The 27,761-nt window shown below is 44.6% G+C and overlaps 1 protein-coding gene across 2 annotated transcripts; it reads right to left on the reverse strand.

The window, feature by feature from the left end:
* Positions 1 to 584: 584 nt before the first annotated feature.
* LOC124961642 (putative dimethylaniline monooxygenase [N-oxide-forming] 6) lies at positions 585 to 25,802 on the reverse strand. 2 transcript variants are annotated; one of them, XM_047520490.1, is made up of 9 exons: positions 25,578 to 25,801; positions 25,031 to 25,268; positions 15,550 to 15,738; positions 12,719 to 12,881; positions 11,521 to 11,663; positions 9,539 to 9,738; positions 6,480 to 6,835; positions 3,747 to 3,819; positions 585 to 2,331 (listed from the first exon to the last, which is right to left on the reverse strand). In XM_047520490.1, the coding sequence occupies exons 2-9, from the start codon at positions 25,160 to 25,162 to the stop codon at positions 1,986 to 1,988; spliced, it is 1,602 nt and encodes a 533-aa protein (XP_047376446.1). In that variant the 5' UTR covers positions 25,163 to 25,268; positions 25,578 to 25,801; the 3' UTR covers positions 585 to 1,985. The 2 variants fall into 2 exon arrangements, with proteins under 2 accessions (XP_047376446.1, XP_047376447.1); XM_047520491.1 differs by having other exon boundaries at positions 2,193 to 2,331; positions 6,476 to 6,835; positions 25,578 to 25,802.
* Between the last annotated feature and the right edge of the window lie 1,959 nt (positions 25,803 to 27,761).

A 27,761-nucleotide genomic window follows, 5' to 3' on the forward strand; every position in this document is an offset into this window, starting at 1 on the left:
TGCATGCTGCTGCTCTTTGTCACTTTTCTCTGCATGCTGCTGCTCCTTACTCCTTATCACTTCTCTCTGCCTGCTGCTGCTCTTTCTCTACTACCTACTGTCTGCTTATATTCCCTCCAAGAGGCGGAGGGCGGAGCCACGCCAGTTGAGATCAGGCGAGGAGCCAGCAGCTCAATCATGAGCAGGCGCAAGCAGGAGCACTTGAGAACACCTGTGCACGCGTACCTTCAATGTGATCAAAACAGCTTCTGGCTAGCTGCCAGGCGCCATCTTCGGCGAGTTTGCATGGCATAGCCCCCAACATGTTACATTCCTTATAAACTTTAGAATCAGCTTTTAATTTCTTAAAAAGACTGTGGGGGGATTTCATTAGTATTGCACTGAACATCTAGGTCAGTTTCGGGAGAACTGACATGACAGCGATGCCGAGTCTTCTAGCCCAGTACACCTCTATTCTGTACACCTCTATTTTGATCTTTAATTTCTATGACCAGTGCTTTGTGGTCCTTAGTGTATAGGTCTTACCTAACTTATGCTGGATATATCTGGAATATTCATAATTTTGGAGTTTTTTTTATAAAATGATAGTTTAAAAAATTTCAGTTTGTTATTGTTTATTGTTAGTATATGGAAATGCAACCAATTTTCCTGTGAATACACTACAGTGAAACTCCACATCATGTAAAACCACAAGAATGGGATCTCAATTAGAATAAGTTATACTCCATGCATGTGTAATAAGTCAAAAACACTGTCACATATATCTAAAAAGAACAAGTAAAAAATGAATAATAATAAAAAGAAATGCACACATTTGTTTTTGTACTTTTCAGTAGATTTCACAATTTCTACATAGACAATCATGCTAAGGGTCAAGAGTTCCACTCCTCCCATACAGTTTGGCTGTCCTTCATTTCCTCTGCTTGCCTTGTGGAACGTGCTAGAAGCTCCAGTACATTACTGAACAGGAGTGGGGAGGGCAGGTCCATCCCTCTTTCCTGATCTTAGGAACACAGCATTCTGTCCTTCACCATCTGGTGAGATACTAGCTGGAGCTTCTCAACAGACACCCTTTATCAAGTTAGGATGCTTCTTTTTGACTCTTATTTGCTAAGACTTTTCATCAGGAGTGGACGTTGGTTTTCGTCAGATGTTTTTCTGTGCATGTGGTTTTTCATTTTTAGCTTATTAATATGGTGACTTACATTGACTATTAAACCAACATTGCATTCCTGAAATAAATCCTACAGGGCTATGATATATTACCCATTCTATGTACTGGGTTATATGTTGCATTTATTAAGAATTTGTATGTATGTCTAAGAGGGATATGGATCATATTGATCTGAGTTTTAGTTTTCTGTAATGTTCTTGCTTTGTATCAGGGTGTGATGCTCTCACGATGAGTTTGCATGTGATTGGCAGTGTTGCATTCTCACATCCAGCGGCTTGCCTAGTGGAGCTCCCCAGTGGGTGTTCTTTCTGCTTTGCAGCCCGGGGGATGGAACCCAGGACCCATGTGTGCGAGGCAAGTGCTCCAGGCCTGCTGCCCGTCCTCTTCAAGCAACTTCTTTTTCATTTTATCTCAGTTGTTATAGTGTCATAAACCTTTAAATTGATTTATTGTCAAACACTTAATATTGTGGGAAAGACATTGGTTGATATTCTATAATCGACAGGATAAAACATTTTATAAAGCTTACTAAACTTACTCTAGCAGGAAAATCTGCGTATAGCTATTCAACTTCCCATCCTTCTCCTTGTCTCAAACATCCTAATGCTTATTCAGCATGAGAAAAGCCTTTTTAGAGAACAGATTCTCCTCAGCAACAGAGCAGCTGGGTATTTCCTGTTTTATTTCTACTTTGATTCAAGCGCGACATCTGAGGGAAGAAGGGAAGGAGGTCTACGTGGTGCTGGCGTGTCTCTGTGTCTTATTCGGGGATTGAAATCCTGGGCTGAACTCTGAGGCCCAGAAGATCTTATCATGAGTAAAATGTGAGCCAAAGAGCCAGAAGGAGCCCCGGGAAAGAGAGCATTTTAAGCAGATTGTAGAAGTGATGGGGCCGCTGCGCTTCGCTGACGGCTCTTGTCCTGGTTGGTCTCACTGTGCGGTTCCACTGGGTCAGGATGGCATTCCTGGCCCCCTCCCACTTCCCTGGTCCCATCAGCCGAAACTGGTAAGGACTGCAGGGGCCAAAGAAGACCTCCAGGGCCAGCAGGGGATCAGTCAGGAAGAGCCAGGGAATGTTAGGCTTGGCCCCGATGAAGGAGCCCAGCTCATCCATGTAGGTGATATAATCTGTCTGCAAGGTGTGGCTCTGGCCAAACCTGAGGAGAGAAAAGAACATGCTGGACTAGGAGTCCCAGCTGCCAACAGAAGCACGATTTTTTATTCTATTTCTCAGAATAATAGCACTTTAGTCAGCACCTCTAGTCATACCCCACCCCAACCTTTTCCTATAAAGTTGGAGTAAAGTTTGTTCTGTGGCTAAGTGAGTTTTTTCTTTCTTTCTTCTTCCTAATCTCTGCGTTTGACTCCAGCCCAACTCAGGTTACTCTTTAACGCAATTATTCTATGCATGACATTGTGTAGAATCTGCCCAAGGTTTGATTTTTATATTAGTTTGTTTAAAATTGGGTTTATGAACAGTTAATATTGCTGTCTTTATTAATGTGAATTATTTCATACTTTAGTGGGAGTGTGGCCTCATCCTTAAGGAAACCTGAAGAGTAGTTTGTCATTTAAGTAATAAGATTGACGCGTAGACCTTTCTTTTTCTTTTTCTTTCTTTTTCTTCCTCTATTTTCTTGTTGGCCTCTAAGGGAAAGGATGTCAAGCTACATGAATCATGGCCTTTGGAGTGCCTGCCTCTGTGACTCCTCTGAGAGTCCCAGGAGGTCATGTAGGGAGGTTGTATTCAATCTGAGGATTCTGTTCTTCTCTAGGCCCCGCGCAGTCGCCTATCTTGGGGCGTTTGAGGAATAACACATCCAGACTTGAAAGAGGAAAGAAACTTCCCACGTGGTTGCCTATTCATACCACTGTGCCTAATTATCTTTTCAACAGATTTTGATAAACCATTGGAAAAATATTTTCTGTTATGGAAGTGATGAACATGGAAAGCACACTTAAATAGATGAGGTCTGAACACCTAAATGACTTTCTAAAATCTCCCTGGTGTTAGGTTTGAAAACACATGTGGACGGATCAGAAGCCAAACTCTGTTGGAAGAAAACACTAGAACATGGAAGCCTGACCCAAGTTTTACTTGACTTTCTTATGATTGCAGACTAGACGCCACTGCACGATTTGTGGCTAGCTAACTTGCTGGCAGACAGGCTGATGGAGTAGGAGCATTTGGGTAAAGCTGTGGAGTCATTCCTCAGCAGTGCTATTCTCATTTGTGCTGGATGCTTCTTTGGTGTGGTGGATTGTGCTCTGCATTAGAGGGTGCTCAACAGCATCTCGGCCTCTTCCCATAGAAGGCCAGTAGTATGCTGTTTCTGCTTGCAATGACCAGGTTTTGCCAAATGTTCCCTGGAGGGCAAAATTCTTCCTATTAGAGAATTTTTGTTTCAGAGTTATATTGAGATTTAGTGACTGATTACCCACTAATAAGCTTGATTATAGAAAGTATTCAAAAAACATGAACTCAGACGGGTGGCGAATTACAGACTGCGGGTGCTTTGCTAGGTACAGAGACAACTTTGGGACTATGTCATTAGCGAGTGCTAGCACTCACCACTTGAGTTTCTTCCCCATTTTCTCATCGATGTCATCCATCATTTCATTTGCGGTTGGCAGGGTACACGAGTCTGAAAAAGAAATGAGGAGAAAAATATTGAAAAGGCCAAGAAATCAGAAATATGCAGTGACACATGATGGAATTCACTCAGTACTTATGAACTGTATCCTTAAAACGTTTCTATTGAGAAGAGCTGTTTTTGGTATCCTTAGCTGACTAATGATTCAGACACAAAGACCTGAGAAGTTGATGAACTTTCTCAGGGAATGGTGAAGCAGCCCTGCAGGGAGGTGGTGATGGTAGAGATGTTTGTAGCTACAAATCACCCAGTCTCCGATTTCCATAATGCCACAGAGGGCCTGATCCTCAATATACCTCAGGTGTACCTCACGCATGTAACAGCTTCTTGTTTCTTCAAATTTCTTGTCTATATCCTCTTATTAAAAATACATGAAAAATGTTCAACATCTCTAGCAATCAGGGAAATGCAAATCAAAACTACACTAAGATTTCATCTCACTCCAGTTAGAATGGTGATTATCAAGAACACAAACAATAATAGATGCTGGTGAGATGCGGGGGGAAACATAAGCTTGTACATTGCTGGTGGGACTGCAGACTAGGACAGACACTCTGGAAAGCAGGATGGAGATTCCTCCAAAAAACTAGGAATGGAGCCACCATATGACCCAGGTATCCCACTTCTTGGTATTTACCCAAAAGAGCTAAAATTAGCGTACTGTAATGATGCAGGCACATCGATGTTCATAGCAGCACAAGTCACAATAGCCAAATTATGGAATTAACCCAGATATGCCTGTCCATAGATGAATGCATTAATAAATTGTGCTATGTATATACAATGATGTTTCACTCAGCCATGAAGAAGAATGAAATTATGTCATTTGCTGATAGATGGTTGGAAATGGAGAACATCATGTTTAGGGAAGTAAGCCAGTCTCTGAAAATCAAGGGTCGAATGTTTTCTCTCACATGTGGAAGTGAGAGAAAAATAAAGAAGAAGGGGAGGATGGGATATCATAGGGCAGATCTGTGGAGTGGAAGGAGGAGATGGAGAGGGAGAGAGGAGGGATGGGGAAGGGAGGCAATGTGGAATGAATTTTTAAAATATCAGTCTCTGTGTATATATAAATCTCTCAGGGAATTTCACCTTTATGTGTAAGCAGAAAAAAACCAATAAAAAATAGATAGATGGGGCTGGGGAGATAGTTCAGTTGGTAGAGTGCTTGCCTTGCAAGCACAAGGCCCTGGGTTCAAGCCCCAGCACCGCAAAAAAAAAAAAAAAAAAAAAAAAAAAAATAGACAGATGAGTGAAAGGGAGTCCACGATCAGGAGAGCAGAGAAGGGAGAGTTGGGGAGGAGGAGGAGAGAAGGAGGAGCATGAACTGAAACCGGACTCCATGAATGTTCAGGTTCATCAGCAGCCAGGGAGGATGTTTTAAGGGAAAGCAGATGAGTTTCAGTGCTTGCAAATTTCACCACCTCCACGGGCCTTCGCAACGAGGGAGGAGGTTGGCAGACGCTTGCGGGGCAGGGGCAGGAGCGCGCCCTGGGCATTGCTAGCGCCTTTCCTCTGCCGCCATCTTTCACTGTGTGCGCCCCTGGAAAGGAGGGGTCAGATTCTGGGAGGTCTTTGTTTCATGTTGTGTCCTGAGTGCAAGACAGAGCCGACATATAGTAGGTTTGCAAGAAATATTTGCTAAATGAATAAAAGACACCTTTTGTTTCATGCAAATATCCTAGGTTTATGAACTATGTCCAGGCTTCCCATAAAACCCGAGGCTCTGGGCACTGTCCTGCCTTTCAAGAGACAAGGACCATACAAGGATTTTACAGGGAGGACCTTTGTAAGAGATTTCATGACAGCATTCATTTAAATAATCATCCTTCGAGGTGCATTTGAAAGAGGAATGTAAGCATCCACAAAATTTTTAGAAAACAAATGTAAAAAGCAGTCTATTATTGTATTGGCTTCTTCATTCCTTATAGCATAAGTTTTTATGAACATTATTAGGTAAGTTGTATTTATATTGATTGAGATTTTTGAATCCTTGAATAAAAGGACACGTTCAATATTAATGATAATCGGTGTCACTGGAGTAATTAAATCCATGTATTGAGACTTTCTCCATGTAATCCTCATTTTCTTGATCTCCTCACATAAGAATTCTTGCAGCCCCTGGAGCTCCTGGGCCTAAGTCCGGGAAGGGGGAGGAGAAGACCGTCATGGAGTCAGAGTGATACCGCCAGGCCCTCCTCACCTTGGCGACACACCTGGGATTGCAGTGACCCCACTGCTGTCCTCTCTCACATGAACCCTTGCAAAGGCCGCTGAGTGAAGATCAAGTTCCTCTTTATACTCTTCTTGCCCCGGGTGACCTATCACCTCCCTCCATCCCTGGCTACTCCCCTGCCTCTGCTTCATGTTCCCTTGCACTGGAGGGCTTCTCTTCCTCATGCCAGGTCGCTCTTCCCCCTGGTGCCTTTCCTGTGCTGTTCTGTGGAGTGACTGACTGTCCAGCTTCCCTCCCCAGACGACCCCATAGCTTCCCCAGTGTGGCATCCCCCATAGCCTATTCCAAGCCCTGGGAAGTCAAGGAGCACCTGCCTGTCTTGCTTCCTTGGATTCCTAGCACAGTTCTTGGCATACAGGAGGTGCTCCATAAATGCTCATTGACCAAACGACTGAAATACGGATGGCCCACCTACTTGCAAACACTTTAGCAGCCCAGCGGGCCTGCAGGTCAGCTGTGGGGATGGCAGCCCCCAGGGACTGGACAAGGCCAATCACGGCCAAGGTCGGCATCTCCAGGAGCGGTGGAAAGATGCCTTTGTACAAGGTGACCTCGTTGTTTCTGCTTCTGATGATGGAGTCGTCTAGGAAGGGGTAGGCATATCCGTAGCCTGTGGCGAAGATGACGGAGTCCACGGCCTCAAACACCGTCCCATCCTCAAAAATGGCTGAGGTTTCTGTGAACTTCTTCACCCCAGGCCTGATGGACACGGTGCCACACAGGATGCGGGATGGCAGCTCGTCGTTGAACACGGGCTCTTTCCTCAGGGGCCTGCAGAAACGAGAGCAGACAGTCTTGCCTTCCTCTTGAAACACCTCAGCTCCAAAGAACAGCGGAAGTTGTGTTTCAAGCGCTGTGTTTACGCACAAGGAAAGAAAAAAATGAATCAAAGTGTGAGATAATCCAATCGCTAGCTTTGTGAGCAATGGTTGATTAGTAATTTTGTGAATAGTTACCTGTAATTATTTAATAAGGCCATGGTGACATTTTTAAATGAATAAATATGCTTATAAGGCATGAAAAAGTTCCTTATAACCAGTAGAAAAGCGATCTGACATGCACAGCATATCTGAGACGCTTGAAAACTTCAAAACCATTGCCTATGAGAACTATGATTCTCAGTTCAAGCTAGTCACCTAGAAATTTTTTTTGAAGTGTTGGGGAGTGATATTGGCCAAATTGAATTGTGTGTATATTGTGTGCACATATGAATATGTAACGATAAGCCCCATCAATATGTACAACTCTCATGCACCAATATTGTGGAACATTAAAAAAAATACCTCGTTTCCAAGAAATATCTGCAGCTGCTCACAGAACCGTAACCAAACTTGATCTGCTAACGATTGGCATGAAGGGCACAGAGGTCACTTGCGAAATTCCTTTCCTACTGTCTGTGATAATTCTTAAGAATTTTTGTTGGAGCTTCCTCTTTTGACCCTTGAAATTTGAGCATTCTCTTATGGGTATTTTTATTACTTGGAGATTGACCAGATAGATGAGAATAAAACCAATTCTAGACACAACACAGTGGTTGAGTGTGAATGCTGAAGCAGGTGGCCCAAGTGCTCCGTCTCTTTCTGGCTGTTGCTTCTCCTTGTTTCCTTGTGTGTACGATGGGGAGAATCTTGGAATCTCCTTCACAGGGCTCTTGTGGGAACTAAAAGAACAATTATCTATAAAGCACTTTCAGAGGCACCCAGCACATGCAGTGCCATGATTGTAAGTGAACTATTATTTTTTAAGGTCTTGTGTTGGGAAGACTTTAAAGATTTGTGGTGAGTGTTTTATTGCCATGTTTGGTTTTCTTCCATCAGTTCTGGTCACAAAAGAAAAATAACAACTTAGATACTGCATTTTGGTTGCCAAAATTCTAGGAATGATATTTTTTATGACAACATATTTCATGTTGACTTAAGTTTCCTTCAGGGATTTTGGAATTTCCTCTAAGTCTCTCATATACAAAGAAACTTTGTAAATGTTAAAATTTGTCTTTATATATTTCCACACTTTTCTACCTCTGTAACTCTGTAACCTCTTATTGCCTTATACAAAAAAAAAAAAGTAGGTCACAGCAAAGCCTGATTTTCTGATCCTGTTCTCCTTCACCCCAAGCAAAGGAGGAGTGAAAAGGTTTCACTGGCAAATGATACCTAGAACCTTTTCTAAGAGGGAGTTTAGTTTGTAGAATGAATGGATTTCCAAAACTGTGTATTAACTGTCTAAATGGAGAAATTAGGTATCTCCCCGAAGCTCATGTGTGAGACATTGCAAGAATTTTAGAGGTGAAGTATTGAGGATATGAGAACCTTAATCTAATCAGTGCATAAATCCACAGATAGGTATTAACTGGGTGGTAATTCTTGAATGTCATGTCCTGAGCTGCTTTCCTCCACCACACCATATGGTTTGTAGTTACTTTTATCAGACAAAAAATATTACCCAGCTCAAGCTTTGGAACATTTATTATGTCAAACATACCTATTTTAAGGGTGTAAAATCAACATTAATTTTTCTTTAGGGATAGAGCAGTCTGTGAGACTGGATAGGACAAATGCTTTGCATCAAGGTTTCATTCCTAAACCTGTTACTTGGTGTGCCGATTTATAGTTGCGCCTCCTTTTTCCTTAACTAGTTTCTCTACACACAGTGAAACTTTTTGGCTAGCATGGTCAGCAAGTCAGGCTTCTTAGTGAGCCTCTCTTTTCTTATCCACTTAAAAGTTCCCTTCTCCCACAACTCATATACCGATCCCTCTAACCAGAACGCCTTCCTCACTAGTGAGCTTTGGGTTCTTTCTCCAGAAGAAGTCAGTAAATGAGTCTCAGTAATTCACAGGCCACATCAGCCCTGTGGACCTTCACTGCTTTACAGGTCCCCTGTCTCCTGACTGTCTTACAAATTAGTGACGATACCAGGGGTGGAGGAAGTGTTCACTATTGCTCTGAGATTTCCTACTGACTGAGACAATGTTGATTGACACTCTTCTGTTAAATGTGCCTTAGAAGCACATCAGAACCCTGAGGCTAAGAGCTGATATTTATAATGCTCCACAGCTTACAAAACCATTTTTATCTTTCTTGTCCCACTGAATAGGACAACAGTCTTGGGAAGCAGATGTTATTGATAACTCATTCACACATAAGCATGGACAAGATATTCTTCAAAAGAAGTCTGTTTGGCCCTCCATGCTCTGTGCTGTGGCTCGTAGCTACTCTGGATGAGCCCTGCTCTTCAGGACGACTTGGATGCCAGCTCCATGCCCATTTGGATTCATCTGTACACCTTTTCCAGACTGATCTCAACCAGATTTCCAGCCCATACATGATCATATAGCATGTGGTGTCATCTGTGCCGTTTTTAATTTAATCCCACCTGACTCAATGAGACAATGGTAGTGGGATCTAGACAGAAAGACTTCGCCGGAACTATGCCCCACGTTTTGACCAATGAAATACATACTATTCGTAGTACCGATTTAGAGGCACCAGGCCATAGTTCTCGTGCTTAAACCACGTGTTCATCTTCTTGACGTATAACCAGTCAGAGACAAATGACGGAAGGATGTTCCGGAGGAAGGAGGCAAAGCGGGTGACATACACCATGTCCCAAGGGTAGCCATCATCCCAAACTCGACTCATGACCCAGGAACCACTTCTGGTGCTGATAATGACCTGGCAGGGAAAGGCAACACAGATTAGTATCACTTTGTAAGAAATAAGCAAACATGACTCAATTCTCTGGACCCTTCTATATATTTCCCTCAATATTTAGGTAGGAACACCTTCTGTTATGGTTTAGAAATTAGGTCTCTCCCCAAAGTGTGAGACAACGCAAGAAATTTCAGAGGAGACGTGTTCAGGATATGAAAGCCTCAATCTAATCAGTGCATAAATCCACAGATAGGGATTAACTGGACGGTAATTCCTGATTGTCATATCCTGAGCTGCTTTCCTCCACCACACCACCTACCATAATGTCCTACCTCACCTCAGGCCAAGAGCAACAGAGTTGGCCGTTTATGGGCTGAGACCTCTCAAACCATGAGCACCAAATAAACTTTTCCTATTCTAAAATTGTTCTGGCCAGGTCTTTTGGTCACAGAAACAAAAATAAAAACAAACAAGAAAAACCAAACCAAAACCAAAGAAAACTGACTAAAACCTTTCAAAGGTGAGGTCTGGATGAAGAGTCCATAATTGAAAGTAGGTAGAGGCAGGATTCCCCTCTCACTACCCTGAGGTGCTGGTAATAGCCATTGAAATAATGAGAACCATACCTCTTGGAACAAGAAGACCATTCAACTACGGCAGGCTTACTCTTATGTGCTCAGAGACTAAGATGGTGGTTATGGTGGGACCAGCCCATCCAGTGAGCCGCTGGAGGGTGGGTAGTGGAAGGAGGTGAGGGAAGAAGCAGTTAAATCTCTAGATGGAGGGAGGCTAAGGAGACACCAGATTAATTCTGTTCTCTGTCCCCATCTCCTTTCCTGTCCTCCCGGTGTACACGAGGCAGGAATTCCAAACAATGGCAGCTGCCTCAGCCCCCAGGCAAGTCTGGCTTCTGGTCTATTCTAACATCTTTGTGATAACTTGAGGGAATTTTAAGTTTTAAAAAACTATAGGTTTTCTTTACAACCATTTAAAATTTATTTATTGATTATTTGTCTCAAAAATAATTTGGGGGGGCTAGTGTTGTGGCACAGTGGTAAAATGCTTGCCTAGCACCACATACAAATAAGTAAGACCCACTGACAGTTAATGAAAAAATATTTTAAAAAAATACTTGGTTTCTTCAGGGCCAGGCCACGTGTGGGTCCCTGGTTTCCTACAGCTCAGCCTGGAGTCGCTTTTTGTGTGCTGCCGTTGCCACACCTAATCCCACTGGGAGACTCATGCTTCCTCTCATGATGCTTCACGCGCCTCCCATGCCCTCTCCACCCATCCATTGGGCCTGAAGTCAGGAACTTATGTCCGTAGTTTTAGCATAGCACAGTTTTGATACATAAGAAGGACCCGGTATAAACTGAACACTTGCTGTTGACTGAATGCATACACAAAGCAAAGTCGTGTGCGTGTTCCAGAACTTCAGAGCAGACACAGTACCTTTCGTGTGGTAGGTGATGGGAAATAGCATGAAACAGATAAAGATAGAGCCCGATTGGGAACCGACTGACTTGGAAGTTATCAGAACACAGAATTAACGCATGCACAAAAAATACAGATACACTCACTGGTATAACTACGTTTGAACACTCACTTCAGTTTCCGTGGAAGGAACTTTCTTTCTGCCCTGGGCCACGTGACTTTTCTGCACATGCAGATGTCTCGAGGCCTCCTTGACTTTAAGGGCTTATCAACAGGTGGTACCACATGGCCAACACCATCGCCAGCACCCAGGCTGTTGATTTAGTAGAACAATCTATGTGTTCTTCCCAAACCTTTTAGGTCCTGTACCTGTGCGGCCAGACGACTGAGCTCAACAGCGATGTCCGATCCTGAGTTCCCCAGGCCAATCACAAGGACCCTCTTCCCCTTGAAGGCTTCGGGGCCCTTGTAGTCCCGGCTGTGGAGGTAGCTGCCTTGGAACTGCTGGAGGCCTGGGAGCAATGGGGAGTGGTTTGAGTGATTTTTGGAAACCACGAAGACTCAGTTTTTCTGTATTTTTTAAGCCTATTATTGGCCTTAATTTAAAAAGTTCCTGAGTTGAAATGCATTTCTCCACTTAAGTTTTTGATATTAAGCCCACAAATAATTACTTCAAGGGCCTTAAAATCTTCAGGTATTAGAATTCTGCTGTGACGATGGTACAACAGTGGCTAATACGTATGCAGTGTGTACTGTGGGGGATCCTCTGCTAAGTGCGCGTCCTGTTTTTTAACAACTGGCTTTTGATGGCACCCCTGAGTGGCAGCCTTGTTTTCTCTCTTTTAAAAGATGAAGAAATTGGGACAAATAGCCTCAGTGGTCAGGAGCCGGAGGAACAGGGAGTGAAGCCCAGGTGCTCTGACCTCATACCCTGAGTGCTGCACCTACTGCCAAGGAGCGTTCACCGCTGGGCCTTCTATTCTTCCTCAGTCGCCACTCTGCCTCGGCCTGTGGACCTCATGCCTGGAGAGGGGACTCTTTGAGTGCACTGCTTCTTCTGCAGAGTAGGAAAGAAGGGTGGCAGAAGGAGGGAGGCTGGGTGTGCGTCTCATTTGGGGGAGGTTTGCACTTGGGATGGCCGTGGAGTCCGCTTCCACACACACACTCCCAAATCACAGGGATGACAAAAGCCAATCGCAAATGGTGGGTGAAGATGAAGTTAGAGTCAGGTTTTTCCTAGGAATTAGAAAACGTGCCTTTGTTTAAATCATTTGCTAGCTGGACTCCACTGTTTTGAATGCGCTCCACTCAGAGGCCCCCTGTGTGGTCAGGACTTGTACTGAGTCACTGTCTGTGGAATAAGAACTCGTGTCACCTTTGATTCTCCTAACACGGGGGGTTTAGAGGGCAATTTATTATTATGCTTAGCCTATCATCAGACTTAAACTGTTTTTCTTCTGAAATCTCTTGTAACTTAAGAACAATTACATATCATCTATTCAAAGACCTGTTTCAACCCTGATGTTTGCATATGAGGCCCAGATTATTATACATTTTTCACACTTACCAGGAAAAGAATCCACAGGCAGATTGGGGTACACGTGGTGTCCTGAACAAATCATCACAGCATCAAAAATAGTGGATTCCTGCCTCCCGTCCTTCTCAGTAACAACCATCCACTGGCCAGTGACTAAGAAGCCAGGACATTTCTTTACACTGGAAACCAGGGTCTTAAAGAAAACCAGAAAAGTTCCTTCTATTTGTGATTCTATTTTTTTTTCTTTCTTGAGTATTTTCTGTGGAAAACATCATTGCTGTGAGCTGTCCTGGTCGTTGGGAAATGTATGGAAAGATACCAAAATAGGAGTCACAGCACATCTTCAGTGAGTCTTCCAATGGCATAGGGAAGATTGCTCACTGGATTTCCTTCTTTCTGACATCTGGCTAGTTGATTGGGGTAAATGACCTGCTGTGAATGGGCCCTCCCCTGACCTGGCTCCCTCCCCTCCCTGGCTCCCAGCTGCGTGGCACAGATGGCCTGACCTGGGCGTGTCCTTGGCCTCTCTGGCTGGGGGCAGAGGCTCTCCCGGAAACGTGAGCAGCTCCCATGGGCTGAGCACACACACGTCCCGCCATGGGCTCCTTTCTGCCATCCCATCTAGCTCGACCTCTCCATCTGGAAGGTCACCTGATGTGTTTTTGTGAGTGATCTACCAGTTTCTCCCCAAGTGGCTTCCATGTTCCTATTTGAAGAAGACAGGAGCCTGCCAGCCACCCGGGTTCCGCCCCCAGCCTGTTCTGCGTGGTATTTCTTCATCTTGCTCCACACCACACACACCTTTATCTCAACTCTCACTCTTTTTCCCTGTTTTCACGACTGCTGGCCAGGCCTTGGGTTCCGTGCTGGCAGCCCCTGGCGCAGAAGGCTGCAAGAGTCTCAGGAGCCTGTCCCCAGCCCTCATCGCCACGGGCCTGCTGGTCAGAACCATCTTCCTGCAAGACCTCATTGATTCTGTCTCCTGCTCGAAATTGTTTCAGTTCCTTCCCAGTATCTAGGATTTAGTCTACACAGCTGGTGCCATAATTAAAAGTCCATATGATTTTGTTCCAATTTACTTTTTTGGTCTTATTTTCCAATATTCCCACACTGCTAATGGCTTCCTCAGTATCTGTTCCCCTCCTCCCTTATTAACTGAATCCTGATTTTGTTTGGAGTGACCACATACCAGGCAAAAGGACACACTTCTCAGGCTCTAAAGTACAGGAGACAGCCCTGTACAGGGGAGTTTGTGAAGGGCACCAATTGAGCTCGAGAGCATTCTCTTGCCCCTCATCCCCTCTTTTTTCTTGCCTAGAAGGTGGATGTGATGACTTTAGCTCCAGCAGCTGTTTTGGATGGTGAGGCGAACTTGATACTGTAGACTCATGCTAAGAAGGGTGAAGCCGACATTGATGACTGTGGTACCATCACCCCATCTCAGGATAGACCACCCAGATTTGATTTACATGGCTGCACAGTCACCCTCATTGTTTTTAAAGCCACAGACCACACAGGTTTACTGGTGCCTGTGGCCCTACCTTGTCCTAGCTGATATGACCTCCCTCTTGGCCAATCTGGTTTAGTCACTGTTCTCCATAAGAGTGGGACCTATTTCCCCTCTGTAATTTTACTCATGTCACTCACTTACCCACTGAAATGCAACTCAAGTTTTATCTTTTCTAGAAGAGTTCCTTCCCAAGTGTACTCTTTTTGGTACGGGGAGTCGAACCTAGAAGTGCTTTACCACTGAGCCACATTCTCAGTCCTTTTTAATTTTGTATCTGGAGGCAGGGTCTCACTAAATTGCTTAGGGCTTCTTTTAGTTTCTGTGGCTGGCCTTGAACTTGTGATCCTCCTTCCTCAGCCTCCCTAGTCGCTGGGATTACAGGCATGTGCCACCATGCCTGGCCCCAAAGAATACTCTTGCTTCATCATTTCCATAGCATTATTTTCTTTATGAACTGTAGACAGTTTTTTAAACTTTCTTCTTTTGATTTAAATTGTTACTTAAATCTTATATTGTTACTTAGGCTAAATGTTCACATTTACGTATTTATTTTGATCCCCAAATAGATTAGAGCTTCTTGAGGGCTGAGTCTCTGACTTCTCAAACAACAAACAGCACAGTGCAAAGCCCATATTGGGAACTTTGTTAATGTGTGTCAAAATCACCATCATAAAGCGAGGCACTTCCTGCATTTGGAATATCATAAACACCTGAAGTTAGTGAGGACAATGAGAACTGGAAAGCTTTATTTTAGCTGTCCGGACAACTCCAGGTAGATTCTTATGGAAATAAGACCCCAACTCATAATTTTGCTCACTCTATGTGTATGCACTTAACAGTAGTAATTAAGGCTAAGGATTCCAAATAAGTGCAAAAGATGATCATCACAGGAACGCTTGATGACCCTTTAAGGAGGAATGCAGTGAACTAAGTGGGTGAAGGATGGGCTGTGACTCTGTCAAGTCACCCTTTTCAAAATGTCAGAATTCCTAGCAAATGCCACGTTTCTTTGAACCGCAGCTTATTGACGTTGAACCCACAGAAGTTGAAATACCAGCTAGAGAAGTTCAGGTTATTTCCCAAACATCAGAGCATGAGGGTGGGAATGGTACTATCATGGGATCACGGCCTCCAGCATTTTCTAAGGTATTTTGAAAGCTCTGAGACTAGTGCAGAATGAACCTAGCAGGAAAAAACCTAGGACGTGAGGATTTTATAGTTGGAACCAACAACTGATTGGTGAGCTTTACAAGAATCCAGCCCTGATTTCTACAGCAGGTGCTGTCCCCTGATTTCTTCTCTAGCTTGTCCACATCACTAACAGCAGCAGAGAAAGTCACGAGGGCCCCACCTCAAACTGAATGTGCCGTAGGAGGTTCTTGGTGTGAGCGAAGGTCCTGATGTATTCCTGGAGCTTGCTGTGGTGCATGTAGTTGGGGTAGTCGTCGGGGTACGGGAAGTCCGGGAAGCACATCATTTCTTTGGAAGAGTTGGTGAACACAGACCGGTAGATGCTGGCTCTGCCTTCCTCTGCATGCTCCTGGGAACAGCAACAAAGCTTTAAAAGGAAACCAAGGACGGTGTTCCCCTCCGAGAATATTCTACTCTTAGTTAACTACAATCTTTTGAATATTAAAAAAAAAAAAAAAAAAGTAAGAGTTGAAAGTTCTCTGTCCGAGGTGGACTGGAGAGCCCTGCACATAGAACCTGGCCCAGGACCAGGTTCCCTTGCCACAGTAACCTTCATATTCCAATTGCCTTGATATCAGCTCTGCTTTTCCAGTCCCTTGGCCTTCCTTTTCTAATCTTGCACCACCACTGGTTCTGATCTCATTCTTATGTTAAAAACAACATTGAAACAATCCAAAGGAGGCTGTGACTTTTTGCCTTTTCGGTTGCTACACGGAGTGTCCAGCAGACTCTTCACTGGCAACAGAACCCTATGCTGAAGCGGTTTGTCAAGGTCAATGTAATGGAGTCACCTGGAGGACTGACACCTTGGAACAGGCTCCTGGTCCCACTGTAACGTATAAAGCTGCTCCCCTGCCCTTTCTGGTGCAGCCATTTTCTCCGCCTCCCAACCACTTGTCAATCTGTGAACATCCTGGCTAGCTATTGGTTCATCAGTCAGCTTGCAAGTGTCCTTCTCCGATTGGTCCCCTGTTAGCCCGGTGGAATTCAGCCGCCATCTTTCTCTCTTGCTTCTCTCTCACTTCTCTCTCCTACACACTTGCTTTTCCTCCTCCTTGCTTTCCACTCTCTCTAGTGCGCCCTTTCTCTTTCCTTTCTCTTTTCCTCTCATTTTCTCTCTTACCCTGCAGGGAGACACTCTGTTTGCTTAATAAACTCCCTTATGTGATTTCCCGTGTCCGGCGTGGTTCCGCGGGATTTCCTTACATTGGTGCTGTGACTTGGATAGGATCTTCCACTGTCTCTTAAGCGAGTGGAACCCCATCTAAGCCCCAGTGTCACCGGACACAGCCCCACCTTCCATTCTGCCTGGACGCTCTGCTCTGCATCCATCACCGGACTTTAGGTTGGTGAGTCCCCTAGGCGGGTTCCCCTAGGCCAGTTTATCTGGGACCCTCGAGGCTGCTGAGGGGTGGGGGTACCCCAGCCACAACTTTTATAGTTACGGCTGTCCCCTTAGTCGGTCTTATCTGCCGGGTGGATTCCTGATTTTATGGTGGAGATTCTCTCAGGGTTGAGACTCATCTCGTGCTCGCATTCGCACTCGAAAACCCTGATATCAGGTCCTCAACTCTTCTCGGCTTTTGCCCAGCACACACATTGGTGCTTGTGTGACGACACAATCAATGTGCTGCCCCTCATCTCCAGCCCAGTACTCTGGCCTGGGGATGCCCTGGCCACAGACTCGGCTGTATCAGTACCCACCATGGAATCTGGGTCCTCCAATCTGGCAAATTCCACCCTGGGAACCCTTTGCCCGACCCCCGGTACTTAAAGCCATCAAAATCCATTTGTGAAATGGCACACAGCTTCCGTGAGCAAGTGGGCAGATGGAAAGGGATCCCTTATCTTCAAGTCTCTTCTTTCTCACTTCTTGGCTCTTCCTGCAGGCTCAGGTACCTCCAGACCCTGCTTCTCCATCTTCCCCTGCTCCCCCATGTAATATAAACAGCCCCATTCCCCACAAGTAGTGGGAGATAATTGTTTGACAATTTAATGCGTCCAAACCTAAATTAATTATTAACCAGGAAAAAGGGTTAAAAGGACCTAAGCATCAAGTTTCTGCTAGAACATTTTAGCCCTTTCGGATTCAGATCTCAGTCAAGGCTTATATTGAAATGTAAATGGAGGAAGGCTCAGTGGGAGACCAGTCTCAAACCCAAGGAAAAAAAAGTGTCCATTTTAAATTTCTCCTGGGCTACAACTCAGAATACTTTTCTCCCTTTCACCTTTTCTCTCCTCATTTTCTCATGCTTTAATTAATGACCATTATCATTTTTCTTCTAGGACTTTGTTTTTCTTAAATACTATATTTTTGAGCTCACAATTTTGATCCTACACACCTAGGTTAATAATTTTTGATCAGTTCTTTTTATCCAACTCTTGAGTTATTTTTGAACATCCGTTACATTGCAATGGAGATAAGCATTACAAGGCCTTTGCTTTTGTGTTAAATTTAAGTGTGCATAAAAATTAAAATTTTAAAAATGGATCCAAATATTTTTAATTCACATGATTTAAAAAGGTTCAATTTAAATTGGGTAAACTAATAGAAGTAAAATGTCCTTAAAATTAACTCACAAGTCTCTAAGTGGTCAAACTACTAAAATGTTGATGTTTACAAAATGTCTAACATCAACTTTTATAGGACTTTCCTTCAACAGGAAAGAGATAGCAAATAGTGTTTATACTTGTCTGACATCTTGTTTTTTTACACTTGTCTGATATCTTGGTTTTTTACAATAAGATGAATGAATTAGAGTTGACATGTATGGGATTACTCAAACATGTTTGTTGGAGACATCTGATTAATTTACAAAGTTATTCCATGGGGTAACATACTTAAACATTATTCTTTATATATTAAATGTGTTCATATTTTCCAGGTATACAAGCCTTTAAAGCAGAAAATTTATCAAGCTGCTATTCTCCAAATTAAACTTGTCTGTAATGGTATACCTATCATTTAATGTTCTATTATAGGACCTGCTATCAATAGGGTATATATAAAATTTGTTAAGTGTATTTCTAAAAATTATTGAGAGCCTGATTTGTTTAAAGGTTAAGCATGAAAGCCTTTTACCACTTTGCCACACAAAAGGAAACTTAAAAGCTCTCTCAGCCTTTCTTTAATTCATGTTTTAGACATAATGTTAAATTGTGTTAACTAATGTTCATATAGACTCAGGAGTCAATATATGTAAACTTCTTAAAATGACATTTAAGAAAGAGTGTAATGCTCAGTAGCAAAAATGGGACAAAAGTGACTGAGATTGGGGTCTCTGATGACCTCATGGCTGTGGCATGCCTGGTGCCTGGGAGTGCTCCTGTGCAGGGGCACAAGATGCCTAACTGCTGTGGCAGTACATTGATCTCAGGCACACAGCTCTTGGGCAGAAAGGAATTCTTTTGCTAGATAACCAGTGTTTCATCAGCTCCCTTCTTTGGTTCCTGTCCACCTTACAGTAACTTTGGAACCTAACATTGCACATATATAAAGATTGCTGACATAACTCTTTAGATCCGTGTTTCCATCAGAGAACAGAGCTCCATCTGATCTCAGCTTAATCTTCAAAATCTGTGTTTATAACCCTTTATTTTCTAATACTCCTTTGCCCCTCATTGAACTTGAGAATTTGGTCATGCTGGTCATGGCAAAAGAGGAAAAATTAGCTTCAAGATTAGAACATTTTACCTAAGATTTGTGAAAAGCCCCACCTTACCTGAGATAAGGCTCTGCCTCACAACCCTGCTGCATGTCAAAATGGCTCCAAAGTAAGCCAGACTTTAACTCATTTAAAGTTGTGTTCAAAAGTTCGATGTTTGTTGTAAAGATTACTGTGATCTCAAACGGGAACTCAGCCAAAATTCAAGATAGCTATTGCACAAACTGAATGTTTTACTGTTGGTGATTCCATTTTGTATTTTCCTTGTAAACTATAATTGTTTCCTAATCAATATTTTGCAGAAGTACTGCTTCAAGAGTGAACACCATAAATTAACTTGGAATAGTAAGCCGTCACCTATAGGACAGATAATGTAAACCCCAATTAGATAAAAGGGGGTAAATAACTGTAAAGTCATAGACATTGAAGTTAAAGTTCAGTACTCTTGCTCTATGACTGGTGAAACTGACTTGCTTGATGGTTAAGATTAAACTTAGAGATTGAGATTAAATACAGAGGTCAAGAAAAGTCCATATTTAGGTCTTGCCCTCAAAGTCAGCCTGAACCCAGGGAACAAGAGGACTTCTCTAAGGAGGTTTGCAACTCTGGGTCACACAACCTCCTGATCAAGGAGATTGATGAGGCCACTAGAGGAAAAGCCACTCAGTGCACCTGCTGCAGAGGAGGGTCAAGGAAAAAGGGAGACATCCCTGGTGCTTTCAAGGGAAGCCATCTCATCGAGGAGACCCTGCGTAACCAATGGCACTAATGGAGCTAAGAAGCTGCTCTTAAGTTCTCTATGAGTGACCCCTGTGGGAACTCAGCTGACTCTTTAACAGACAGGAAGAGGTCACTTTGACCAGCTTGATCTTAAACACCTAGCAAAACAGTTAAAACCAAAATATAGCCATTCTTGGGCATTTAAAAGAAATAATACTTAAAAGGAACTTAAGAGGTACACTTGTGTTAGCCCACTAGAATAAAGACTAAAAGCTACAAAAGAGATTCTTAGGCAAATGTGCCTGATAACTATCAAGAGAAACTACCAGAGTCAGAAGTTTTAGTCAGTTTAAAGCCTATAGGTAGGCTTAATCTATGTTTGCTAGAAACAGAAGTATAGAGATCTCTACTAAATGTTGTGTTTACATTCCTGATAACCTGAACAATGTTAAAGTTCCCAAATAAAGGCCTTGTCCTCTCCAGTCTTTGCTAGGCCTTGTTATGGGAACAACTTCTCAGTTCTTCCACCCCCTGGTGAGGGATTATTGACTGTCATCTTCATGATATGCATTGGCATGTTCCAGATTCTGCAACATTTATATTGTATCAATCTCATATCAGTACTCATGTCTTTTTGTTCTTCTCTCATAGAAGCACCCATCCCCAGATGCCTTTACAACCTGCTCTTCCCAACCGGACTTCTACCATGGACCCCTCAATTGACCCGATTTCTAAAAAGGTAACTCCAAAAGGTAACTCCCACGCTGCCCCTTTCCAGCTTGAAGAAGCCAGATGGGTCATCACCCCCTTTCCCTACAGCAGTGAAGGAGTTCCTAGAATTAGAGGGGTAAATGAAGTCAGAATTGAGGACAGGCAGTTAGTGTAGAAATAGGGGATTGTCAAATCGAGGAAATGAAGTCCATGAAAACCATCTGCCTTTGGAAGTCTGGAAGGAGAATGAACTTTTTACATCTCACCTGCAAAACCAGCCCCAGTCACTTAGGCAGGAAGGAGAGAGAAGGCTTCAAAAAGAACTGGAGAGCAAAAGATTTTCTTATAAAAACAGAAACGGGGGAATGTAATGTATAAAGCTGCTCCCCCGCTCATCCCGCTGCAGCCATTTCCCCGCCTCCCAACCACTTGTCAGTCTGTGGACATCCTGGCTAGCTATTGGTTCATCATTCAGCTTGCAAGTATCCTTCTCCGATATTGGTCGCCTGTTAGCCTGGTGGAATTCAACCGCCATCTTTCTCTCTTGCTTCTCTCTCCTACACACTTGCTTTTCCTCCTCCTTTCTTTCCACTCTCTCTAGCGTGCCCTTTCTCTTTCCCTCTCTTTTCCTCTCTTACTCTAAAGGGAGACACTGTTTGCTTAATAAACTCCCTTACGTGATTTCCCGTGTCTGGCGTGGTTCCGTGGGATTTCCTTAACCCACCACCGGCATTTCAGAGCTAGTGCCTCCGAGGCAGGGCCTGGGAATGAGCATGTCTAAGAAGTTCCAGGAGCTGCCATGTTGCTGGCCCAGGAGGCACAGTCTGAGAACCACTGCGCACTGCAGGTGAGCTCTGTGCTTGAAGAGGTCTTTAACGCACCTGTTATCGGTAGTCACTCTTCACCGAGGAAGCACAGGAAACCAGAGGCTTAGAACACGTGTTAAATCTCGGCACTTCATTTTAAAGACACTGTGTAATTGAAAAGCGGCTTCTGGTTGAGAGACAGTCTACGGCTCGGCTTTGAATAAACATTTCCTCTCTGTGCAAGGACAGGATAAAAGTGTACACAGTGTACTGCCTTGAAACCCATCAAGAAGCTGGCAGCCTCGGTGTCCCCAAGGCCCGAAGGAATTCTCGTGCAGTGGGGGAGAGGGAGGGAGGTGGGGCTGCTCTCTCGTTCTCCCACCTCAGCTGACCTCTGGGAGACGAGACCAAGTGCTGGAAGAGGTTGAGAGGACTGTCTCCGGGAGGGAGGGGCTGCCTGTGTTTCTCCTGGAGTTGGAACCACAAGCTTTCTCTGCCGTGGCTGCTGTGCATCTCAGACACTTCTAACTGTAGGGATTTTCACCTTTTTAGTCTCACTTAGAAATTTCGTGGAGGTCAGGGGGCAAAAGGCAAAGGCTCCTGCCCCAGGGCTCGGTCTGAGTGCTTCCTGTTTGCTCTCAGAGTGTCTCCGGCCCTGGCTGGGGGAAGAGGCCGGAAGGAGGCTCCTCAGATGCCCCTGGACGGGCGGGCGGGAGGGCGGAGTCCTGGGCTGGGGACTGGACCGGAGGACTCTGCTCTGGGAAAGAGGCCTAAGGCTGGGATTATTTTCATCTTAATGACTCTGCTTTCATCCCTTGACCCCAGCCAATCTTACCACAAAGAGAAAAGAGTTTGGAATTCACCCCAAACGACTGATCTTCAAACAGAGGAAAAGAAAACACGTTACATAACAACAGCGCTCCAGGGCCTGCGTTTCATGATTTCAGTATGTGGAGAGGACGCGAGGCTGCCTCGAGGCCCGGAGGCTGTGCCCTGGAGGTCAGAGGTCAAGCCACTACTGGCACGTTGTCACTGTGGGTCTTGGACCCTGTGTTCCTTCCCCTTCTTCTGGAGAACATAAGTAACTCAAGGGCAAGGGCAAGGCTGACGGGAGCCGAGCCTTCCCCTCAGCATCTCCCCTGCTTTTCTCTCCCACTCCGTCTCTGCCTACCTGTCCTCTTCTGCTGACCTAAGTGCACCCCGAGCTCCAACCCCAAATTCCCTCCCTCCTCCTGCTTCCTTCCCTCTCACCAGCAGCTGAGCCTTCTCCACCTCAGCCCTTGGCTTTCAGCTGTATTCACTCGTGTTATTTTAACCCTGGTTTTCTCTCTACTCTTACGATGCTGGCTGCCTGGTGCAACTGCAGCCAGACAACACCCGGCACGTGGTGCACTCAGTACATATTTGATGGGTGGATTAATTAATTAGTGGGAAAAAATGTCCACATAGGCCTGGTTCTATTGTCTTCCCTTTTTGCAATCAAAATGACCCTGATCTGTTGCACGTTGAACAAGGTCTTACTGCAGTATCAATAAAACCTTTTGAGGCCCCGAGGCCCTGCCTAGGAGTGTATGAAACTTAAAACTTTCTCACACCCAGGCTGCTGGTGTGTAAACCCCACGTGGTTTCCATTTCTCGGAAAAGCACGTAGTGGAAGGTTCAGTATCATCAGGTTTCTGTCTTTCCGCACACCTTGTGTGAGGTTTGCAGGATTAAAGCTTATGTAACACAGTTTTAAAAAATCCCTTTTGCATCAGATGTTGTGCCAAGCTGCTTTCCTCAGAAAAGAGAGAAGGGCTGGGTGTGTCGAGGAGGCTAAAGTTTCAAGTATTTGCATGTGTTTACATCCCCGCTGGGCCTCTGAGTAGGACTTTGCAAGTACAGTGGATCACCAGAGTCTGACTCTGCATCTCACTGATCTGTCACTTGCTGCTCCCATAAATGTGAACCTGGCAATACCAGTTAACACGCGGGCTCTCCCTGGACACAGGGAGTTGGTGCCTTCTCTGTGCCTTTCAGGGACTGTTGATCCCTGTGGCACCAGGGTAGGCTCACTGCTGCTGAGCGGGTGGTGTCCTGGTGGGAAAGGTATCTTATCCTGGTCCTTCACTTCCTGTGCCTGAGGACAACCTTCAAGGTGCAGCTAAGCTCTGCCTGGAGGGATTCTCCTCCGACCCACCAAGATTTCAGAGGAACACTTCTGAAGCCCGCGGGTTGACAGTCACCCGGGTTATCTTGTTGTTGTGAGGTTCTATTACCTTTTATTTGAAACTCTTAGGGCCAAATCGATTTTGCAATGTGTACATTTTGGGTGTTTGCTCCAAAATGCTCCGGGGTTTCAACCTGTGATTTAATGTGTTAAAATTTCTGCCACATCACACAAAGCGGGACAGCCTTGTGTCAATTCAACTCGTGTTTTTGGACCAATGACTTTCAAGAAATGTTTTGCCAATCAAGTGAGTTTTTTCCATTGGTTTTCAAAGAACTGTGGCCTTATGTCATAGCTTGCTTCCTAGGACCATTTAAGTAGCGGGCTCATGCCACAAGTTTGCTCTCAGTCCCTGACACAAAACCCTGCCGGGACAGAGGCTCCTTCAGCATTTAGATGTTACTGATGAGACGGTGGAGAGTCACTTCATGATTTAGTTTAAGCCAATTGAGCAAACGCAAATATGAGAAAATGGAATTTTTGAAAAAAATTAACTTTTGATTATTCTCTAATGGAAAACAAAATTAGGGACTCGTCTAATACTTTTGATGAAAGGGGACCAAAAATGTAAAACAAAAACAAAATAAAAACAAAAACCACCCAACTTTGAGATGAATGCAAATGTGTTCTGAATTAGCCCTGATGGACTCTATCTGAGGAGCCTATGGGTGCAGGCTGGACAGTAACTAACATGGAAGATGGTTATAGGACCAAGGATGTGGGTACAATGTCTTCAAGTCAAGCACATACCATTTGCATCCAGTTACAATGGGGAGAGTCAGGACAGAAAGCCTCGAAGTTTCTCCAAACCTGGCTTTTGAAATTTCAAAATTGCATTTATGTATACTATTTTCTGTTTATATTATTTCTACAACAATCAAATAGCAAAGACCATCGTTTTTCTCTCTGGATTTGAAATCAATAACCAATAGTCACTTACATAATCAGCATTTATAACCATCTGTATCTCATCATAGATGTGAATTAATTGTAGACTCATCCTATTAGAAATGGGAAACCCATTCCAGGTTCCCATTCCAGGGAACCTATCTTCCAACTTCTGCATTAGACAAATGAGTATTCAAGGTCCAAAAAAAAGCAATTTGTCTCAGAAAACTTGAGAGCTGAGACCAGAACTCAGGTTTCTGGCCTTAGCCCGGATTTGTTTACCTTTTTTTCAACCATTTCTTAAGATTTAAGAGCAGCGACTGACAGAAGCCTTCCAGTGACATGGGAAGGTGGTGGTGTGTTTTTACCTCATTGATGACACCAGTATCCTTTGCAGGCTGGAGGCCTAGACTCCCCCATGTGGGGTGTTGCCTGAGGAACTAGCGCCGCTTCTTCGGGATAAGTCCTGCTGCTTTGCAGTAGTTTTGAGTGGTCATATATGAGTGTGACAGGAGAGGTAAGATTTTACTTTCTAGACCTGGAGCTTTTGTGATCTGCTGTCTGACTCTGAATTAGATCAGATGTGATTTGCACTGGGAACCCATCTCCCTTCCTCTAGTGTCCCAGAGATGTGCCACTCACCGAGAACTTCCACAGCCCTCCGATGTCATTGCTCCTCTCAAAGCAGGTGGGCTCCAGCCCCTCCTCGAGACAGCACCGAATGGCAGCCAAGCCGCTGACGCCAGCTCCGATGATGGCCACCCTCTTGGCCATGGTTGCCTGTAGCAGAGTCTGGAAAGAACTTCAGAAGAATGTCCGTTGCTAGTTAGGGTTTCTCAGTAGGAATTACCAGCTGAGGTTTATGTGTCGGGATCCTTACCTTAGCATAAGAAGGCATGTTTATAGTCGATGCTCATTATTTATACCATTTGCTATAATAAGATAGGCAATTTGGCATCACCTGATATACAATATGCTAAAAAAAATAGCAGCCAGTGAATGCTACACAGGAAGAAGGTCACCAATCCTGTGCTCTCAATTGCAAAGGAAGCTTTGACACCTTGAGACTAAAAATTCTTCAAGGTTTTAGAGCTAACAAATGAAGGAGTCAGAACTAGAGAGCAAACCTGCCCCAAATCCACTATGCCAATCACCTCCATGTAGGACGAATGCCTGAGAGAGGCCTTACCTTCTGATCAGCCTCCCGCCTCCCAGGAGGACCAGCAGTTCTCTAAATGTGGAAGGGAGGCTTTTAGCAAAGTCTTCTGATGGACAAATTGAGAAAGGGGGAGGAGTTATTGCTCTTAAAGTAAAAACCCCTCTTTCTTTGTATCCTTCATGGTGTGGGTCCTTGGGAAAATCTGGAAGAGAAGGACTGAGAATGGCAGGAACAGAGGAGAACAGGGGAGGTGAGAGGGGAGCCAAGGAAGAAAAGGCTGGGGAGAGGGCTGAGGGAGGGCCCTGGTCCTGGTTCCAAAGAACAGAACAGTGACTGATATGCTCCCCAGAGCTGCAAGGTAAATCCCTAGGAGATTAAGGAACAATGAGTCTTTTATTTATTTTTGCTTTGAAACTCTTGAATATGTAAACAAACTACGCACCTGGACTAGTTTTGTTGCACCAACAGCTCAGCTCAGATTTCTGGAAACATAGGAAGGTCTGAACATGAGGAGCTGAGCTAACAATCTCGTCTCTAGCTGCCTCCCTTTTCCATCCCTGCTGTTCACCCTCATCTTCCTCCCGCCTGCCTCCCTTCCACCGTTCCTTCCACCATGGGGAGTGCCTACCACTTGTCAAGCATTCACCAGTGCCTCGGGGGTTCAGGGGCCGCAGACAGCTTCCCCCTGGAACACACTAAGAGCCAGAGAAGGTAAGTGTGGCAGTGAGCTCTGTTCAGGGCCGGGCCAGCGCTCCGAAGGAGAAGAACAAGAATGACTTTCAGAGGAAGTGAGAAGAGGCAAGGGTGGAAGGAAGAACAAAAACCTCCCAGTCGGAGGAGCAAGAAGCAAACAGCAGGGCAGGGAGAGAAATACGCCAATGCTCAAACAAGAGAATGTGACCCAGCGAGCTGCACGTGGCCCAGGCTTGTTGGACTCCAGGCGACAGGAGCGGCAGAAGCTGAGGTAGACAGGAGATCACAGGTCTGGAGGGCACTGAGCGCCTCACACGAGGGTTTGTATACCATCTTCGAGGGTTCAGGAAGTTCTAAGCATGGAAGTGATACGGTCCGACAAGATCAGAGTTGCATGGAGGCTGGAGCGGATGGCGATTAGAACCAAGGAGGACAAACCCAGGAAGGTGTTTCAACAGCATAGGCCAGAGACGCCCAGGCAGTGACAGGCACCGATAGGAGAGGATGCAGGACATCAGGACATCACGCTCCCTGCTCGCTTGGGCCTCTGACACTGTGGGTGGGGTTCTCCCCACCATTCTGTCTGTGTGGGACCTGTGCATGCATCAGGATCCTGACCCAGCCTCCTGCCCCTCTGGGAGGCTTCCTAGCACTTCCGTGCTTTGGCTAAGTTTCCTCAGATCAAACACTGTGCCCCAAGCCACCGGGCTTGGAGCTCTCCTGAGTTGTCTCAGAAGCGCTCAATATTATCCAGTGGACAGGTTCCCCACTTGCTGGCAGAGGCTGTCATGTCTGCTTTTATTACCTTCCTTGACCCCAACGGAGAGCTGAGAGCATCCAGTAGACCCTCCATGAGTATGTGTGGCTTTAACTTGACAACCCTTTTAAAACTTTCTTTTTTCTGTAAAGATTATTTGTATCACTGCTGCAGAGATGGGTGCAAAAATTATTTTTATTACTTTTAATTTAATTTTGTTATCTATTTTTATTTTTAAAAATTTTGAGTTTATTTTTTTCTCTTCAGATTCATTAAGGTATAATTAACAAATAAAACTACATGTAATTAACAAATAAAAATACACTTGTATGTTGAAACATGTTTTAACATACATGCATATCCCCGAATCATAACAAGCTAGTCGGGGTCTCTGTCACTTCACAAAGGCACCATCATTCTTTGTGCCTTCAGACCTACTCTTAACAAATGTCACGTTACTCATCCGGCATCAACTGAGCCTTTATGCTTTGACCACCGAGCTCCCATCCCTCCCAGCCCAAATCACGGCACCTGTCCTTTTACTCCCTCTTCTGCCTTTTAAGACTGCACACGCAGGGCGGGTGTGTGGTATTTATATCGCTATGCCTGTCTGATTTCACTTAGCACAGTTGCCTTCCGGCTCACCCTTGTCATTGTGAAAGACGAGATTTGCTTTTCTTAAGGCTGAATAATGTTCTGCTGCAGGTGCAATGCAGTACCTTATGCATCTGCTGATGATGTTCAGGCCAATGCCGCGTCTCAGT

Source organism: Sciurus carolinensis, chromosome 12, assembly GCF_902686445.1.
Source record: "Sciurus carolinensis chromosome 12, mSciCar1.2, whole genome shotgun sequence".
Lineage (NCBI taxonomy): Eukaryota > Metazoa > Chordata > Mammalia > Rodentia > Sciuridae > Sciurus > Sciurus carolinensis.

What these genes read in the sequence shown, in the direction of transcription:
- LOC124961642 (XM_047520490.1), bottom strand. Translation starts at nt 25,162, where the DNA reads ATGGCCAAGAGGGTGGCCATCATCGGAGCTGGCGTCAGCGGCTTGGCT. An exon ending in TACGGCACATTCAGTTTGAG is followed by an intron (nt 12,882 to 15,549) that starts GTGGGGCCCTCG and finishes GTTTTCTTTAAG; the next exon opens with ACCCTGGTTTCCAGTGTAAA. An exon ending in GGCCTGGTGCCTCTAAATCG is followed by an intron (nt 6,836 to 9,538) that starts GTACTACGAATA and finishes TCGTTTCTGCAG; the next exon opens with GCCCCTGAGGAAAGAGCCCG.